The 17,319-nt window shown below is 46.0% G+C and overlaps 2 protein-coding genes across 5 annotated transcripts; both read right to left on the minus strand.

Moving 5' to 3' along the window:
• Positions 1 to 162: 162 nt before the first annotated feature.
• cpsf3 (cleavage and polyadenylation specific factor 3) lies at positions 163 to 6,597 on the minus strand. The gene is made up of 18 exons (XM_088403212.1): positions 6,434 to 6,597; positions 5,808 to 5,871; positions 5,641 to 5,738; positions 5,428 to 5,556; positions 4,375 to 4,552; positions 3,981 to 4,070; positions 3,764 to 3,914; positions 3,518 to 3,693; positions 3,036 to 3,194; positions 2,580 to 2,726; positions 2,349 to 2,501; positions 2,173 to 2,281; positions 1,591 to 1,689; positions 1,400 to 1,494; positions 1,237 to 1,324; positions 1,090 to 1,156; positions 573 to 669; positions 163 to 354 (listed from the first exon to the last, which is right to left on the minus strand). The coding sequence occupies exons 1-18, from the start codon at positions 6,502 to 6,504 to the stop codon at positions 265 to 267; spliced, it is 2,061 nt and encodes a 686-aa protein (XP_088259338.1). The 5' UTR covers positions 6,505 to 6,597; the 3' UTR covers positions 163 to 264.
• A 589-nt stretch (positions 6,598 to 7,186) lies between these two features.
• asap2b (ArfGAP with SH3 domain, ankyrin repeat and PH domain 2b) lies at positions 7,187 to 16,972 on the minus strand. 4 transcript variants are annotated; one of them, XM_088403651.1, is made up of 29 exons: positions 16,444 to 16,972; positions 15,915 to 15,987; positions 15,349 to 15,494; positions 15,186 to 15,260; positions 15,041 to 15,090; positions 14,841 to 14,970; positions 14,691 to 14,776; positions 13,992 to 14,067; positions 13,824 to 13,910; positions 13,639 to 13,742; positions 13,502 to 13,571; positions 13,297 to 13,401; positions 13,055 to 13,142; positions 12,382 to 12,430; positions 12,153 to 12,316; positions 11,949 to 12,082; positions 11,790 to 11,884; positions 10,802 to 10,991; positions 10,566 to 10,651; positions 10,036 to 10,151; positions 9,778 to 9,845; positions 9,372 to 9,479; positions 9,178 to 9,299; positions 8,999 to 9,117; positions 8,515 to 8,671; positions 8,398 to 8,453; positions 8,232 to 8,296; positions 7,918 to 8,037; positions 7,189 to 7,735 (listed from the first exon to the last, which is right to left on the minus strand). In XM_088403651.1, exons 1-29 carry the CDS (start codon positions 16,567 to 16,569, stop codon positions 7,661 to 7,663), a joined length of 2,940 nt encoding a protein of 979 aa, XP_088259777.1. In that variant the 5' UTR covers positions 16,570 to 16,972; the 3' UTR covers positions 7,189 to 7,660. The 4 variants fall into 4 exon arrangements, 3 of the variants coding, with proteins under 3 accessions (XP_088259777.1, XP_088259775.1, XP_088259778.1); XR_015863836.1 differs by having other exon boundaries at positions 7,187 to 7,735; positions 7,817 to 8,037; positions 8,999 to 9,299; positions 16,444 to 16,968; XM_088403649.1 differs by having other exon boundaries at positions 7,191 to 7,735; positions 8,999 to 9,299; positions 16,444 to 16,962.
• Between the last annotated feature and the right edge of the window lie 347 nt (positions 16,973 to 17,319).

Below are 17,319 nucleotides of genomic sequence, written 5' to 3' on the forward strand. Positions count from 1 at the left end.
CTCCTTAATGCTACCAAACAAAATTGCAAAAACTGAAATGAAGTGACCCGACGCTAAGCTGGGCCTCCACAAAATTCTCAATCGACTTTCTCACACACACACGCACACACAGCAACACACGCCAAAATATGTGGTTGCCATACACCGGACGGAGACTCGTGATAGAATTGTCACATTTATTTTATGAAAGAAAGAGTCAAACAGAATAGAAGTGTTGAGTCAAGAAAAATAAAACTTGATGACATCACAAGGCAGAAGCAGCTCTCAGGCAACGGGGCAGAGGGCGTCATAAAGCCGATGGACGGCCACCTCCAACATGTCCTTCAGGGACTCGTCTTCGGCGCACGTTACCTCCTGTGGAGAATGCGCGACTCACAATGCTGGACATACGGAATGTTTTCATCGTCTGTCTACGTGTGCTCATGTTAGTGGACTTTTCTGCGATGTTAGCATGAGCTCATTATTTAGTTAGGAGAGCAAATGTCACTTTTTGGACTGACATTTTCCAGGGAGGATCTACCCCTACTTAACGAAGCAAGTCGAGTGAGGTGTGACGACGATATGGTACTCACGCGGGTCTCGGGGTCCACATGAGCTGAAGCGCCGTCCACGTTGACCGTCACCTTGTCGCCATCTTTGAATTCTACGCAGTCCTCGCCGAACATATCGCTATACACATACGTCAAGTTAGCATACATATTTAGTAGCGCGATAAAGACAATCAGCTGCTTTCCACATCACATTGAGAAAAACAGTAACCCAATCGGATCAGGGCTTTTTTACATTGTTGGACTTTTTTTTTTTTTTAATGAGAAAATCGACGGTTCAAAATAAAAGTTTGAAAATGGGGCATAATTTAATTTCTGTAATTTTACAAACTAGGTGCAAGGATCTCAAAAACAACACAAAAAATCAATTGAAAAAAATTGGACTAAATCTAGTACTGGTACAAGGAACTACAAGTAGTAGTACAAAAAAAAAAGGAAACTAAGTAAAAGTAAGAATTTTAATTGTATAATTCAACTAGTAGTAAACTAGAAGTAGGTACTAAGAAAATGGGCTGAAAATAAAAACACTCCTAAGACTCACTGCAACATGAGTTCCAGTCTTTCAATGAAAACTTCCTGGTCAAAAGTTTCCCGGCGAGCTTCCAGGACTGAAAAGCAAAGAGAGGCAGGGTGTGAAAGGTCAAGTGAAACACAGGTCACAAGTTTGACTTAGGCTGCATTGACTGACTCTTTTGTGAGTTGGGATTGGACTGGACCTCCAGAACCACCGTGGTCACCACGTCGGCGTACATGTCGTTGAGCGGGTTGGCCAGCCACTGAGAAGAGACCACATTCAAGTTTGATTGGCACCTGTCACCCATTTCATCGCGTTATTATTGTATTGATCTGACCTCTAGCAGAACCATGCCAGATTCATAGACCAGAGTGATGCTCTTGAAGATCCGGATAGTGATCTTTTCCGCTGACTCCACCTGCTCCACATCACCTGAACACAAGCGCACAAAAATGGGCAAATCCGCATACACACATGGGACTCACACACATGCGCGCACGTGCACACGTGCGTGTTGAGGCGTGTTACCAGTGAGGCATCGGAGTTGGCTGACCAGCAGCGAGATGGGTCCCGTGTACGGGATGGCTTGCGTTTGCGTGACTGTGCCCACCGTCAGATCCGTGTACTCTGAAGGACAAGGACGACGCCTTTTTTCAGACCGATACCAGTACAAGCACTAAACTCTTGAGCGGCCACACATACGTGAGATTTGGACACGATTGTCACAAATATCAGCAAATCTAATTAATGCTATAACAGCAGTTTCTTTTTCAATTTAAGAGCAAATTATTTGGAAAATGAAGGAGCATATTTTTCTTATTGTGTTAAAGTGACTCCTTTTCTGCAAGTATGAGGACATCCAATTTCTGCTTTTTAATGCTATGATGGGGACAGTAGTTTTCAAATGAAAAGCAAATTAATCGGAGCATGAAGATACTTATTACAAATGTGCGTTATTGTGACAATTTTACAAAAAAAACGTCTTTATTTTTCGAGATGTTTAGCACCACATTTTCAGACAGGCGGCAGTGCAAGTACTCAACTCTTGAGTAGTTACCGACACCAAAGCAAAAGCATCTTGTGATTCGCAGCGAGATCGGTCAGACACACCTGAGAGATCAGAAGGCGTGAGGATGTGATAGTTGAAATTTCTCTTGACGAGGATGCCCGACACCCTCTGACCTTGAGTGCACGGCTTGTCCGCCAATGAGCCCATTACCTGCAGCAAAGCACGCTGGGATTAATCAGCGCCGGGTTTGGCGGTGGCCCTCTTGCCGCCGCCGCACCTTGGCCAGTTTCTCTCCCCGGAAGTTGAGCGTGACGGCCTCCGTGTTTCTGGGGTTGTGGACTTCGATGTGGACCTCGTCGTTGTCCTCGTACTCGCGGATGAGAGCCGCTTTCAACCGGGCCATCTCGTTCTGTTCGCCGTGGACCAGGATCTGAAAACCGGGCGAGGTTACCTGTGCGCAGGCCGAGGGATACACTCGCCGGCGCCCCCCAGAGGCGGATGCTCGTACCACGTGCGGAGGTTTGAGAGCTCGGATGAACTCGCTGGTCTGCTGGTAGTCCGTGTGCGCCGAGAAGGAGATGTAGTCCACGGACATCTTGAGCGGAAGCTTCTGTCCTGACATGGTGCTGATCTCTTCCGGTTCCGTCATGATATGCTGAAAAAGGTGCCGTACTTGAATTAAATCGAATAGCCGATGTAATTGGCTGATTGGTTCAAGGGTAAGATTATTTCCACTTTACAACAAACGAATTCTGTTCAAACAAAAAAAAAAAAAAGAAAGAGAAGAAAAAACAGACAGAAACGTATGAAAGGGATTTGCTAAATGTGTTTTTTGGCACAAGTGATTTTTTTATGTATGACAGGTTTATTAAATCACATGAGTGTCTTTTTGGTTTGGTATGACTTTTTGACTTAATGTGATTTTTTTTTTTATTAGGTGATGTTTTTTCCTGTATAGACTCACTTTGGCGAGCGTGCCCTCCACGCAGTAGCCGGCGATGATGACACCGTTCCTCTTGTCGGTGCACCAGCTCTCAAACAACTCCCGTGACAAACCGCTTTGCATCATACCGGGAGACGCCATTACCACGCTGGGCCCGATGTCGTCGAAGTGGTCCATGCTCTGTGACGTGCACACATAAACGGTGAATGCATGCGAATGCAATGTTTAAAAAAATGGGTGAACAAAGCACACAACAGAACCTTAACCTGAAAGCATATTCAACTGCCAATTACGGTGTTCAGCGCAACCCCGAGCATAAAGTAGCCGCTAGATAAACTATAGAAGATGGTCATTCATAGATAAGTGGAAATCTGTTTATTTGGTCTTCTGTGTCTATATTTGCTATTCATCAAAGAAAACGACACGAAAAACGACAAGAAAAAGACACGTTTGCGTCATCTGGTGGGATTTGTGTCTGGCCCCGTTCCTAGGCAAAAACTGACTTTGAGGTTGCTGATGTGCTTGAAGACGAAGGGGTTGTTGACGTTGATGGCCTTGCGGATTTTGTCGTTCATGGCGTTGATGTACGTCTGATAGACGGCCATGCACTTCCTGGCCAGCGACGAGGCGTAGTAGATGGGAATGTCGTGCAGCTCCGGGTGGTTCTGCCAGTACTCGTCTGCGTGCGACCACCATATCAGTTGCGTCTTCGCAAATACACACACAAAAACACACGCACGCGCACTTACCCAGGATGAGCAGAAGCTCCTGCGCTCGTCCCAGCGCAAAGACGGGAATCAAGCAGCGCCCCTCCCGGTTGACGATGTCCTGGACCGTGTTGCAGAAACGTGCCTCGCGCTCCTCGCGTTTCTCGTGGATGTGCGTCCCATATGTCGACTCCTGACACACACGCACGTTACGACGGCGCCCGGCGTGTTACAAACTGGACCAGTGGCTTCAGCTGACCGTGATGAGGATGTCCGGTTTGATGCTGGGGATCTCCGCCGCCATCAAATGTCGGTCCTCCTGACGCGAAAAGTCTCCTGTGTACAACAGCTTCACACACACACACACACACACACACACACATTTTGGAATTAGGCACTCTGATAAGCGGGTTGATGGTTGACCGTGGTTTCAATAAGCGTGAATACTGTCTATAACCGGTAAGTTAACAAGTTTTCTTGGTTATTAGATGGCAATCATTTTTACTCAACACGGTATGTACCAATTGTTTAATATTTTAATTTTATTCCCGTGATAGTTTTGCTCATGATTATCACTCCGTCAGAATCTAATATCGGTCCATGCCTATTTGTAACATTTTCTATTTTTTTGTGTTTGTAGAGTTGGTGATTACCGTGACTCCGGCGATCTCGATCATGAACATGGCGGCGCCGAGGACATGTCCGGCGTGATAGCACCAGAACTTGATGCCGGCCACCTCTTTGACCTCGTGAAAGTTGATGGTCTCGATCTTGTCCATGCTTTCCTCCAGGTCTGTCTCCGTGTACAGCATGTCATCCGCCGAGATGTTGCTAGGGGCGCCGGGTCATATATTCAAATTAGAATACCTACACAGAGTCTAGTTTTTAGGGTTCGCCATTTATTAAACGCTTTTTTTTTTTACGTCATCTATAATTCATTTGATGACTAAACTACGTGATTCAATCTCAAAGTTTATGTTTTCCTTTAAGAGTCCAGATATCCAATCACATGTACTTATTCATATTTTTTTGAATAAGTACATGTGTGTTTGGCTAAAGGGGTTCTAAAAATTTCGGTTACTCAATAAAATTAACTATTAAAGTAATCAATCACTTAAAGTAACTCAGCACTAAAGGAATCAATGCTGCATTCAAGGCATTTTGACTCTAAATCCGAACATTTCCACAAAAATGCAACTTATAGACATATAGTCCAATCTATGTGCTTCTGCATTTTTATTTTTTTTTTCTTCATGATTGATTTTTCAACCAGCAGGACTTTTACACAGAAACAAGTAATAGTCCAAAAAAATATGATATGAATTCACTCAATGCCAGCCCAGTGAAAATAAGATTTTTGAATTAAAGCTCTGTCACTGGCAGTGAACCAGTAAAAAGAGATCCATGACGTCTATAGACATCAATGGCAGTGAATTAGTATGTAACATCTCAATGAAAACGATGACAGATCATTTCTTTCTTTCTGATGCCATGAGTCACTGCGTCAAATCATCACAATGTAGCACCAACTACTGGTGAGAAGCAGTAACTGTGTTAGAATTTGTTGCCTTAAGTATCGCTTCTGGTATCAGTAGCCTTCAGATTACTTGATACCTGGAAAAAAGGCTAGTATTAGCCCGATTCGATACCTGGTATTGGTAATTTCCTATCCTGCATCTTTAGATATTTCTATGGATGGAACCTACCTGACTTTAACATAATCAGACAGCAGCCAGCGGTAGATGGCCTTGGTGGCGTGCGTCATGAAGGTGCGCCCCTTGAAGCTGGTCTTCTGCAAGAACCAGGGAAGTGCTCCGCAGTGGTCCAAATGAAAGCTGAAGACACCAAGTCAGGTTTCAAGGTTTAGAAGGTGATGTGCGTACATGCCCGGAGCAATAATCGGCAGTAATAGCACTGACTGGCTGATGAGCAGCAGGTCGATTTCGGCAGGGTCGATAAGGTCGATATATGGCAGCGCGTCCATACCCTCCAGACCCGGGTGGATGCCGCAGTCCAACTGTGAGACGATAACAACGATGTGCTTGCCACCGATAGCAAAAAATAAGGCACGGGAGCTTGTACGTACCATGATTTTACGTCCTTTAAACTCCAGGATGATACAGGACCGTCCCACCTCTTGACCTGCTCCGCTACACAAACACACACACAGAGTATCCATGAAATATATTGAAAGCTGATAGTCAAATTCCAATCTTGTTTCATTTTAAGTGGTCGCCTTGCGAAAAGTTTAATAATTGATTTACTTCATATTTTTTTCTTCAGTATTCGCATGAACCGCATCTTCTTCAGCATTTTTGAAAATCAAATATGAGAAAAGCTGTGCTGTGAATTTAAACAGTGAAAATGATTTGATATGATATGAATGAAAAAAGTGGTTAGCATGGCCGCATGACATTCGTATAGTTCTTGGTTAGAATCTCTGTTAAAAGTGTTAAGTACTCTAGTTATCTCTATTTTAGACATATATTCTCCCAAACAAGGTTTAAGTCAAAGAGAAAACGTGACATAAAATCAAAGAAAAACATATTAAAAGAAGGTCAAGAGTAAGTGTTTAGGTATTAAAAAAATATATACATTGAACGTTTTTCAGGAATAACTGAGTTATTTATGATATTGCATTTTAAATAGATTTTTAAAGAGTTTGGCGGGAGGACAAAGAAAGAAGTAAAACTTGAATTTTTAAGCACTCACAGAGGACGAACAAGCAGCTGGTCGCTTTCCTCGGCAGGAACCGCTGCCTCAATTTTGCGTTTGTTAGCCATTTTCCACTCAGGGAAAGTCGACAAAGGCCAAAGAAAAACACATTAATTCCACAATGTGCACACCTATGTGCGGTTATTTGGCTTGCAACTACTTCCGGTTTTTTTTTTCTTCTTCGACGAAATATAACAGCGCTACCTTTACTTTATCGCCATCAGTTGGGCGCACTCTCTCACTGCATGCTCTTTTGTTTAACATTTATTTGTTATACAAGATGAAACAGCAACAAAAATAGTTCAATTTTTGTTTCTTTTCGCCATAATCATCATATCTGACCCGCTCTGCAATTTCTTAAAAGCGTCACGATCCTCAAAATCTCCTCCGAGTGAATCTATTTACAACGAGAGGACCAAAACACATAAATTTGCAAAAATGACACTTGCATATTGTGTTTTTGCCACAATGTCCTCTGTTTAAGTTTGATTTTCTACTTGAGCGATGCGATCACAAGTCGTCAATAAGCGTCAGTGGACAGTTGTTGAAAAAGAGGCTTCAAACTGTTTATTGCCACTTCGTTTGAAATACTCCAAAACCAAAAATGAAAAATTATTTTCTCATTCGGCCAACTATTATATTATACCGCGGCATTTAATTTCCATAATGACGAGATATTCAATCTCAAAGGTGTATTTTTTAAACAAAAGACGTATGAATACGTCTTTGAGACTGACTGCGCTAACACTGTATTTCAAATAAGTACATATCTTACCCATTCCGTTTGCTATCTTATTGCTCACACTTAAACGGGAAATTCATAGCAAGCTCTAGAAATTTGAACACAAATGGTTTAATTGATAAAAAAGGTGACATAAAAATTAAATCCATTTCATTTGTTGTTGTAGTTCCTTTTTATTAAAGAACAATGTTAGTGAGTGCTATATTCTTATTTAAAAAAAAAAAAAGTCATTTTTTGGAGGGGGTCGGAATGGACTCATGACATGCACATTGATTTCAAAGGGGAAAGATTTGCGATATGAGGGTTTTGAGTTAGAAGCATGGTCCCAGAAGGAATTAAAGTCATATCTCAAGGCACCGCTGTGATGTTTGTACACTGGTTCATTCAAGGTTGGGGACTTGTAGACTGCCGCGTTTGATTTCTCATCACTTTTCCCAACATGTTCCAGTTTTACTCGATTGGTCACTTGAGAACTCTGTAGTTCACTCTGTAATGAAGTGCACGAAGGTGACAGGAAAGACTCCCCGCCGCGAAGGCTCCGCTTCCACGTGGCCCACCTGAAGCAGAGCACAGCGAATCGTCAGCGAGCACAGCGAATCGTCAGAGAGCACAGCGAATCGTCAGAGAGCACAGCGAACCGTCAGAGAGCACAGCGAACCGTCAGAGAGCACAGCGAATCATCAGCGAGCGTTGCTCCCGCCCGGCAAAATCAAGGCAGAAGGGGGTTTCACTCACTCACCCACCACTCGCTGTCCTCCTCGCCCTCCACCACAATCACCTCGCCCTCATCGAACGTCAGCTCATCAGGGTTGTCGGCGGAACACCTGTAGATGGCCCGTACCCTTTTGGGTCTGGACGTCTGCGTGCCCCCGACACACAAAGGGGAATCCAGAAGAAGCATGGTAACATCTTCATCCACAGTATTGTCCAATGCTCCGTTTTCAACAGTTAGAATTAGCTACGCTAAGTTATGTTAGCCCGTCTATGGGGTTTCACATCACATGTTAGCATTAAGATAGCTGACTTTGGTTCCAGGTACGACTGTGGACTTACGCTGAAGGTGGTTCTTGGTTTGGGCGTTGGGGGGGAGGAGTTTCGGGGGGACTGGACCTGAGAAGCTTTATGGAGATTACGTATTATTAACACGACACGTGTGTGTGTGTGTGTGTGTGTGTGTGTGTGTGTGTGTGTGCATGGATGTGTGTTTCCGCATGTGTACCTCGTCTGTCTGTTGGAGTTCTTAGAGACGACCTCTGTGAATTTTGGTTGTCTGATCTGAAATTAGTTGGCATACATGTCACGGTTGAATAATTTGGAAGAACTTAGAAGTACTTACCTGTTGGGTGATTTGGGTACCGGTGGGGGCCGGGGTGGCGATTTGTGGTGAGGAGGCGGAGCCAGAGGCAGAGGTGGGGGAGAGGGAAGCGGCATGCTCCGGACCCTGTGGTTGGCTGGGGGAGGCGGCGGAGGAGGGGGAGGAGCCACAGGGAGAACTGGGAAAGGGGAGATCATGAGTTGTGTGACTGACTTGAAAGTGAGATTCGCTGACAAGAAGTGATCGTTAAGGATAGGAGGAGAGCGACAGGACAGGAAGTGATCGTCGAGGACACGAAGAGACAGTCACAGACAGGAAGTGATGGATAAGAAGCGGGCATCAAGTAACACTATTGGATAAAAAGTGACAGTACCAGACAGGAACTAGAACTCATTGAGAGGGATGTGACAGTCACAGACAGGAAGTAACACTCATTGACAGGAAGTGACTGTCACAGATAGGGAGTGACCATTACTGCCAGCCAGAGACAGGACGTAGCACTCACCATACATAGAGGTGTTTCTTTCGGGGGTGAGGTTTAGAACCGGGGGGTCGGACGAAGACCTCTGCCTTCCTATGGTTTCCATGGCACCCGGTTTACTGGCCTGCCCTCTAGCGGGGGCCCTGGGCGGAAGTGGAGGGTTGGGCCCGGGCGGCAGGTGTCGTTCCAGCACGGCGCCGTACGTTTCATTGCTAATCATCATGCTAGGGATCTGGCCACGGTGTCTGGCGAGCTGCGTGGGAACGCCGGTGCCCACGAAGCAGCTGACGGGACGGTCTCGTTCGTCACTGCGGGACGGGTTGGGCTGCGGCGTGGACGTGGGGCGCATGATCATTCATCAAGGCGTATGTCTAGGGTCAGGACAGCTGTCACTTACCTTGTCGTCCAACTCGTCTTCGCTCTCGTCCATGTCATCGTTATGGAGACGCCACTCGTACTCCACGTGGACGTGAACGTTGAACTTTCCTGAATGAGCTTGAGTCAGCTGACGTGCACATAAGCATAGCGCAAATTTAGCCTAGCATCAAGGATTATCACTGTTTTGATCCACTTTATGTTGCCTCAAGCATTGAAATTTGTGTTTTTTTTAAATAACTTAGCATTAGCTTTAGCATAGCGCTTCATTGTTTTGTTGACTGCGTACTTTATTGATCACAGGAAATAAGACTTGTATTGTCTTTTGAACCTACCTGCCTGCTTTTAGCTTAGCATAGCTCGACAACACAGACACGAGTTTGTCAAATGTCAACAAATTAGGCTAACGAAAGCAACGGAACTCTTACCAGGTCTTCACACCGAGTGTGCCCGAGTCGTCTGGCGATGTCCAGCGGTGTTTCTCCAGACTCATTTGCTGCACACGCACACACGCACAGGGCTCGTGCTATCATGCTAACACAAATGATCAAGTAACCACCCACGCAAGTTGATTTTTAGTGGAGAAACTATCCAAGTCCATTATCAAAAAACTATCCCTATAGTGAGGACAGGAGAAAGGAATGAGTGGACGAATGGCAACATGGCGATTACGATCTTTGACTCACTGATGTCTACGGATGCTTTCCCGCGCAGCAGAAGTTTGAGGCACTCGCTGTTGTCTGTCAAGGAGCAGTAATGCAAGGCCGTGCTTCCTTTGCTCGTCTGCTTGTCCAGGTTCCCGCTACACAAAGCGCAAAAAAACAGTTACACACATGCACAAGTATACATACTACACGTTAACATACATCATACCATTGCGCAATTAGACTGTACATATGTACTACAAGTATAAACATATACATCTATACATACATACAGTATATACCAAATAAAGTATGGCTATGAACGCCCAGGTAAGCTTTTACAGTATTTTGAATTTTTTCCTGGAAGCATGTCGTGACGATGGTTGACTTGACTCTTGACCGTACAAAATGAGTCACAGCTCCCAATATAAGCAATACGGCGTTGTCCTAAAATGATGTTCAATCGCCAAGTTAAGTTGAAAAAAGTGTAAGGCAGGGACGTCGTAGACCGGGGGTCCACTGCGTGTGTGTATATCTATATATATGTTGTAAATGGCATATGTCAACGCTACCTGTTCTGCGCCAGGAAGTCGACGATGTGCAGTGAGTTCCTGTCCACCATGCGCACAGCTAGATGGAGGACGGTTTCGCCTGGCTCCTGAAGACACATTTACGCCGCATCATCATCATACAGTGAAGAAGCGTATGATGATCAACACAGGCGCTGCATTCACACCAATGCCTCCTCCATAATGGCTACACTTGCAGGTCCCCTGAATGAAATGCTAAAACGGCACGGATGTCTTACGTGTTCATGAGGTTGCGGGAAGGTCTCGGTGAGGTCGACACCTTCACCGTAGACCTGTATGAGCCCCAGGATGTCGCAGTTGCGCGCCGCATGGTAGAGCGCCTGCAGGCGGCCATCGCTGTCAGTGCACAAACGGCGAACCAGCGCCTTGTCCACATACTTGGATGTGATGAAGTCCTTACGGCTCTGCCTGCACTTGCACAGATGCAACAAGTGTTTCATGTTCCAATTAATTTGCTCTTATAGTGAAAAGAAAATTGCACCGTTCCTGTCACAAAATTAAAAACCATTTAACTCAATTATTGCCAGCCCGGTAAAAAAGATTTTTGCCTGAGGTACCAGTGAAAATGGATTTTGGACGTTTATAGCCGTCAATGTGTTGATTAGGTTGTCAAAAATTTCCCGACACTTTCATGTATCTCCTGAAGTGCTTTCACATACCCCCGCTGAGCCAAAGTATCTAATCTCTAGTATCAAATCAATATCTATCCAATCTCACGTTTGCTCGTGCCTATCCATCAGTGGCATTTATATTTTACTTGATACAATTCTATCAATATCGATACATCATGTATGTATCAATCGAGTGTCGAGTATTCTATTCAGAATTTTCCATTTTCAATCTATGGTTTAGAGCTGTCAAAATTATTCGATGAATCAAAAACTAATTGAGGATCAAATGAATCAACTACTTTAATAACTGAGTAATCGGTCAGAGCAGTTGTTTCTCAACAGTAATTCTTCTGATTTCAGCCGTTCTACGTGAAATTTGTTTCTGTATTTATCTAGGTGTGGTGAATATATTTATTTTGTGTAGTATTGATGTTTTTGTCACAAAATACAAATGAACTTCAATAATTGTTCAATAATCTTTAAATTAGGATTTTTTCTTAATACACTTTAATGTAAAGCACAATTGAATACGACGGAATAATGTTTGAGAGTGACAACCATACAATAGTAAGCATGCAAATGCGTTTCCACTCACATGTCACTGGTGGGTCCAGGCTTGGCCGCGCCCCCCACAGACAACTCCGCCTCCATGATGTCATTGAAGGCAGAGTTTCCGACATTCTTGGCTAACTGAGAGAGAATCGCGGCACGTTTAGCGTCGCCGGCGAGCGAGCGAGCGCGCGAGCGGACTCACCAGCAGCTCGGACGTTCCCAGCACGTCCAGGTCCAGACTCTGGATCCTGGAGTAGTGCACCCCGATTTCTCTGTGGATCCCCGAACACTCGATGCAGATCAGCACGCCCAAGTTGGTGGACAACCACGAGGGAGCTGCGGCAGCAGAAAACGCCTTCAGAATCCCAAGTGAAAATTAGCCGGACTAGCGTTAGCGGCTAATCACCGGGAGCGCCGCAGTCGCAGCAGACGCGGTTTCCGTCCATCTTTTTGACATCGGCGACGATGGCCTTGGTCAGCTCCTGCACGATGTTGTCGCCTTCGTCCTGGTCGCCCTTGAAGGCTGTGTTCAGCGCTTCTTCTTTGCTGTTCTGGAGAACCGAGACCCATCTGCGGCCAACGGACACGTCACCGCAAAGCCGGCAAATTTGCGCAAAAGCAAAGACGCTGCTCACATCTGGCACTCGGCCTCGTCCTCCGCCTGGAAGTGATACGTCCGATCGTCTGAGGAGACAGCGAACGCGTCTTACAAACATAGACACGCCTCCTCTTTCACTAGCCTTGCTCCACAGAAAGTCTCAAGTTCGAAACGGTTTCCGCTCGAGTTGTCAAAATTCGTCGATTAATCGAAAAGGACCGGTAATCGATTATCAGATCCGTCGACAAAGTTAGTGTTTAAATTGAACCGAATCCCTGCAGTAATTATTCTTTGATTTTCGTAAGCTTTCGAGAAAGCCGAGAGCAAAAATGTTTCGCAATTAGTCGAGCTAAAATAATCGACGAGACTAATTGATTCTTAAATTGTATCCGTGACAGCCCCAGTTCCCGCATCACATGACCTCAAACAATAAATATGACCTACGGCCTGTCTAACTCAATTGAAAACATCATTAAAAATATTGAGATAAGGTCGGTTGCATAAGTGTACACGCCCACTCGTAACTTGAATATGGGCTGATTACGCAATGAACATTCCATCTCATTCGAGTCGGGACAAAACCGCTCCCATTTCAAGCAACTTTAGATGTTCCGGTGGGCTTTCTTTGACATGAGTTAGCCTTGGTCATAACCCCGGTCACGTCCTTTGTGCCGCTTTTTAGAACTTGTCGTCGTTCTGCAGGCACTTACGTGAAAAAAGGTCAAAGTTCCTCTTGTCGTCTGCATTCTTCTTCACTTGGCACGTGAGCAAGTTCAGCTTGGCGGGTGGTCGATTTGCCTAAAAAAAATACACGCACGTGAATAAATCAACAAAGTGATGGACTCCACGGCTCGTCTGTGAGGTCGTTGCTATGGAAGGGGCGCTTCCATGCGCATGCAATAACGTCTTGTAGGTTTTTCATTTCACGCTGCAAGACGTGCAAAATAAGAACCCTTCTTTCTGTCATCCTTTTCCTTAAGCTCTTCTTCCTCTTCCTCATTGTCTTCCTCTTCCGCTTGCTCTGTCCTGATTGGTTGTTTGACTCTTCATGTAAAAACTTCAAAAATCAAACCAAAAAAAAAATAAAAATAAAATAAAAACCCAAATTAAAAGGCAAAAAGTGCCTCTGTGGGTGGTGGCTGGCGGGCGGGGCTTACCGTGGCGTGGCAGATGGTCAGAAAGCCGTTTTTCACCGAGCATTTCCGCTTCTGCCAAACCTTCCTCAGCCTGCGCAACAAGGCGACGAGCAAACGTTAGCGTTAGCATTAGCAAAGGCGGCGAAGAGGGGACTCACCCCTCGCTCCTCTTGGACAAAACTCCGGAGCGCTCCGTCCCGTGCGCCTTGTTGCCCTGGAGCTGGTGGAGACTATAGCCTTGCTTCTGCTTGGCCGGAGCCTCCTGTTAATCATGACGCACGGCCAATGAGGCCCCGCCCCCTCGCGGGCAACCCTCATCGGGCGACCCGTCCGTCAGTCGAACCTCTTTGCTCTCCGACCGCAGCGACGTCTTCAGGACGTCTCGGAGCTGAGCCAGCTCTTTCCTCTCGCCGTCCTGCGTCTGTTTGATCTGCGCCGCCGCGCGCACACGCCAACGCTCAGCTTTCTTCAAAGGTCAAAGGTGAACCGCGCGCCATGTCAGCATCCTCACCGCGGTCAGTTCGGACGCCAGTTTCTCCACGGCGGGTTTGAGGCTCTCGACGGCCGTCAGTCCATCCTGGAAAAAACTGAGAGGACTTCCTTTTAGTGCTCTTACTTTGAAACGAAACCTCTTATTCTGAAACTCCACAGTCCGGATCGCGTAATATCGTTCGTTTGATTTGTGATTTGTCTGCCGAAGACTCGCATCGTTTAATGACGATGCACATCTGGAAAATACTCAACAAAATAAAGGCATAGAACGTTGTACAAAAAAGTCACGAGAACACAATTTAGCAATAGGGTGCTTCATATTCCAAGTACTTTGCAAAAAAGTCACTAGAACCCAACTTAGTAAAATGTTGCTTTATTTTTCAATTAATTTGCTCTTACTTTGAAAAGAAAAGTGCACTTACGGTCACGACATTTGTAGTGGTGACTTTTTTTGATTGTTTTGGATAAAAACAACTACATTTGGGAGAGGGGGTCATTTGTGTGTTTGTGTGTGTCGTGGGGGGGGGCAACATTTTGGTTTAAGTGAATAAGCCAAAATGTCCCAACACCGTTAATTTTTTCTTCTGCGCAACAAAAGGGGTCAAATTGACCCAAGTAGCAATTGGTCCCTTTTTGAACCATTGTTATTTTTGACCCAAATGATTTTTGAGTGTGTCTTTCAGAGTGTGTGTGTGTCGGGTGCCATCTTCGTTCTTACTTGCACTGCGCGTGAAAATACTTGATGAGGTTCTGCAGGAAATCGACGCCCTTCTTGACCTTGATGTCGTTGACCTTGAGAAGGTACTGCGAAGGAAGACGTCCAGTCACTTCCTGTCCTTGGGCGAGTGTCGCGTAAACTTTGACCCACCTCGCACATGTTCAACTGAAAGACGCGCCGTTCCTTCTCCATCTCCTCGGCAATCTCGCCGCCGCTGAACTCCGTGCGAATCATCCCGTGTTGCTTGGCGTGCTCGCGTTTCTCCTTCTCCAGCTTGGAGCTGTTAAGAGGAAATGACACCTTCACAATAAAAGCGCGAGAAGTGGAACTGTCGGTGGACCGGTCCTCACAGTTTGGTCTCGTAATCCTTCCAGGCCTTATCAAATGGCTTCTTCAGGTCCTGAGGGGACGACATATGACATGACGGATTACGTCACATGGTTATACCATGTGTGACGGCGCCGATGCCGCGAGAACATGTGACGCGGGACGCACCCCCTTGACGCCGCGCAGGTCTCCCTTGAGCAGACTGTCCAGCGGGAAAGAAATGATATTATTCATGTTCTGGACCTGGCAAAAAGGAAGCCACATCACCCGGTGAGGCGGCTGCGTCGCCGCGGCAACAGGGGCCTGCAAATGGGCGTGGCTGGAAACTCACCAGGTTCTTGAAGAGCGCCGTCAGCTCTTTGTTGAAGACGGCAAATTTGAGGAAAGCGGCGCCCACGGCTGTGTCCTCGCCGCTCACGCAGTGGTCGCCCAGCTTCTCCATGGCCAACACGTAGTGGTCCTCGTGCTCCACGTGGGCTGCGACACACAAACACACACGTGTGTGCTTAAATGTTTGCCGAGTGAAGATTTGTTTTCCTGTCACAAGGCTGCGCTTTCTCAACATGCTAGGACAGGAGAGGGAATGATGGGAATTTGTACACGAGGCTACACGTCTGGAAACACTTCAGTGTGCGTGTGTGTGTTCTTGGTTTGCTTCGTGGTGTGGACCAAATCCTGGGTTTTACTCTCTTTGTGAGGACCACTTGCACATGTGAAGACCACTTTGGATTTTGGTTGTGGTTAGGGTCAGGGTTAAGCAATCTTTTGTGATCTTTAAGGTTAGGAATAAAGCTCGGTCACCACAAAAGAAAAATCCCCTTGTGTGAGTGTGTGAATGTTGTCTGAGGATCACAAAACAGAAAAAAAAACACCGCAAAACTTGTCGATTCATCTCACCGAGGCCCGACGTGTACACGTTCTTCACCGCCTTTTTCAGCTTGGACAGAACAGAGCGCTCCACATCCAGAACCTGAACGATGTACAAACACGCGCCAACAAGAAAATGACTCGACAAAAAGAAGCGAGAAGTGGTGACCCCCCCTGCAATCAACAAAAATGAGAAGTTCAACTTCCTGTTATGATGTAACGGTCATCATGTGTCAATTCCTGTCAAAGTTACCATTAACATTTTAAAATTACCTTTACAATTACTTATGACTGTTCCATGCACCCATTCGGAACATTCTGTGAAACACACGCACACACTAAATGACTGATGCAGATGTGCCTTGCTCAAGGGCGGCGTACGTGTTGGGTCAAACGCCCGATTGTCACCCTGAATGCAAAAACGCGCTCAAAGAAACATAGACACGAATGCGCACACATTGTGGAGGCAACATTAACCATTCGGAAAGTCAAGCGCACGCCCCCCTCCCCCCATTCCCCCCATTCCCCCCTCCCGCGAGTGTCGGTGCGCGCGCGCGACCTCCTCCAAGGCGCTGACGGTGTTTCTGCAGTGCGTCATGCGCGTAGAGAAGCTGGACGTGGTGGGCGCCTTGTAGTCGTCGTTGCACTCGCCGATGAACTCGGTGACGCTCAGCACGTCCGGCATGGCTGCGGTCCACAGTCCCAACCCGGAAGACGTGACGTCACCACAGCCTCAGGTGGAGCCAGGAGCAGGAGCGGCGCACCTGCCTCACTCACACGCGACTTTTTGAGGAACACTTTCAAGTTTTCCTTGTCGAGGACTTGCCTCCGCTTCCTCGGTGCGCCCCGGCGACGTCTCGATCCCTTTTCACCTTTCTTCAACTTCTCTCACCAACTTCTTCTTCTGCTTCTTGCTTCTCCTGTGCGCTTGATTGGTGGTTGGCAAAGAAAGTGAACGTCGTGTTTGCGCCGCCTAGTGGCCTCCTCTTCAGCAAACGGCAACAGCGTAGTACTGTACCGTAACGACGTGATCATACAAATGTAGTGGAATTCTTTGCAATCAAAGATCAGAACCTGATGCACGTGGGCTACCAAGAACTACTCGAGTTTTCCATCGGAACGATTCTAAAGAATGTCGCCATTAATGAATCATTGTGACTTTGTTGGAATCGTGAAGTCTGCAGCTGTCGGTAAATTCATTTGAATGCTTTTCGATGATATCGCATCTCTTTCTACATTTCATACTAAAAATCCAAATATGAGCATGTATCACTCCTGCTGATATCAAATTTGATCACTTGGTATTGGACAGTATTCTAGATAGCGGGATTGGTATCATCATTTTTTTTATAAAGTTGTTGAAATTCTGTTAAATAAATTCTGAAAATAAAAATAGAAATAGAAAAGCGATTTAAAGATAAATACCGAATGAAAG

This window comes from Hippichthys cyanospilos, chromosome 20, assembly GCF_059441005.1.
Source record: "Hippichthys cyanospilos isolate Australia breed blue-spotted pipefish chromosome 20, RoL_Hcya_1.0, whole genome shotgun sequence".
NCBI classification, from domain to species: Eukaryota; Metazoa; Chordata; class Actinopteri; order Syngnathiformes; family Syngnathidae; genus Hippichthys; species Hippichthys cyanospilos.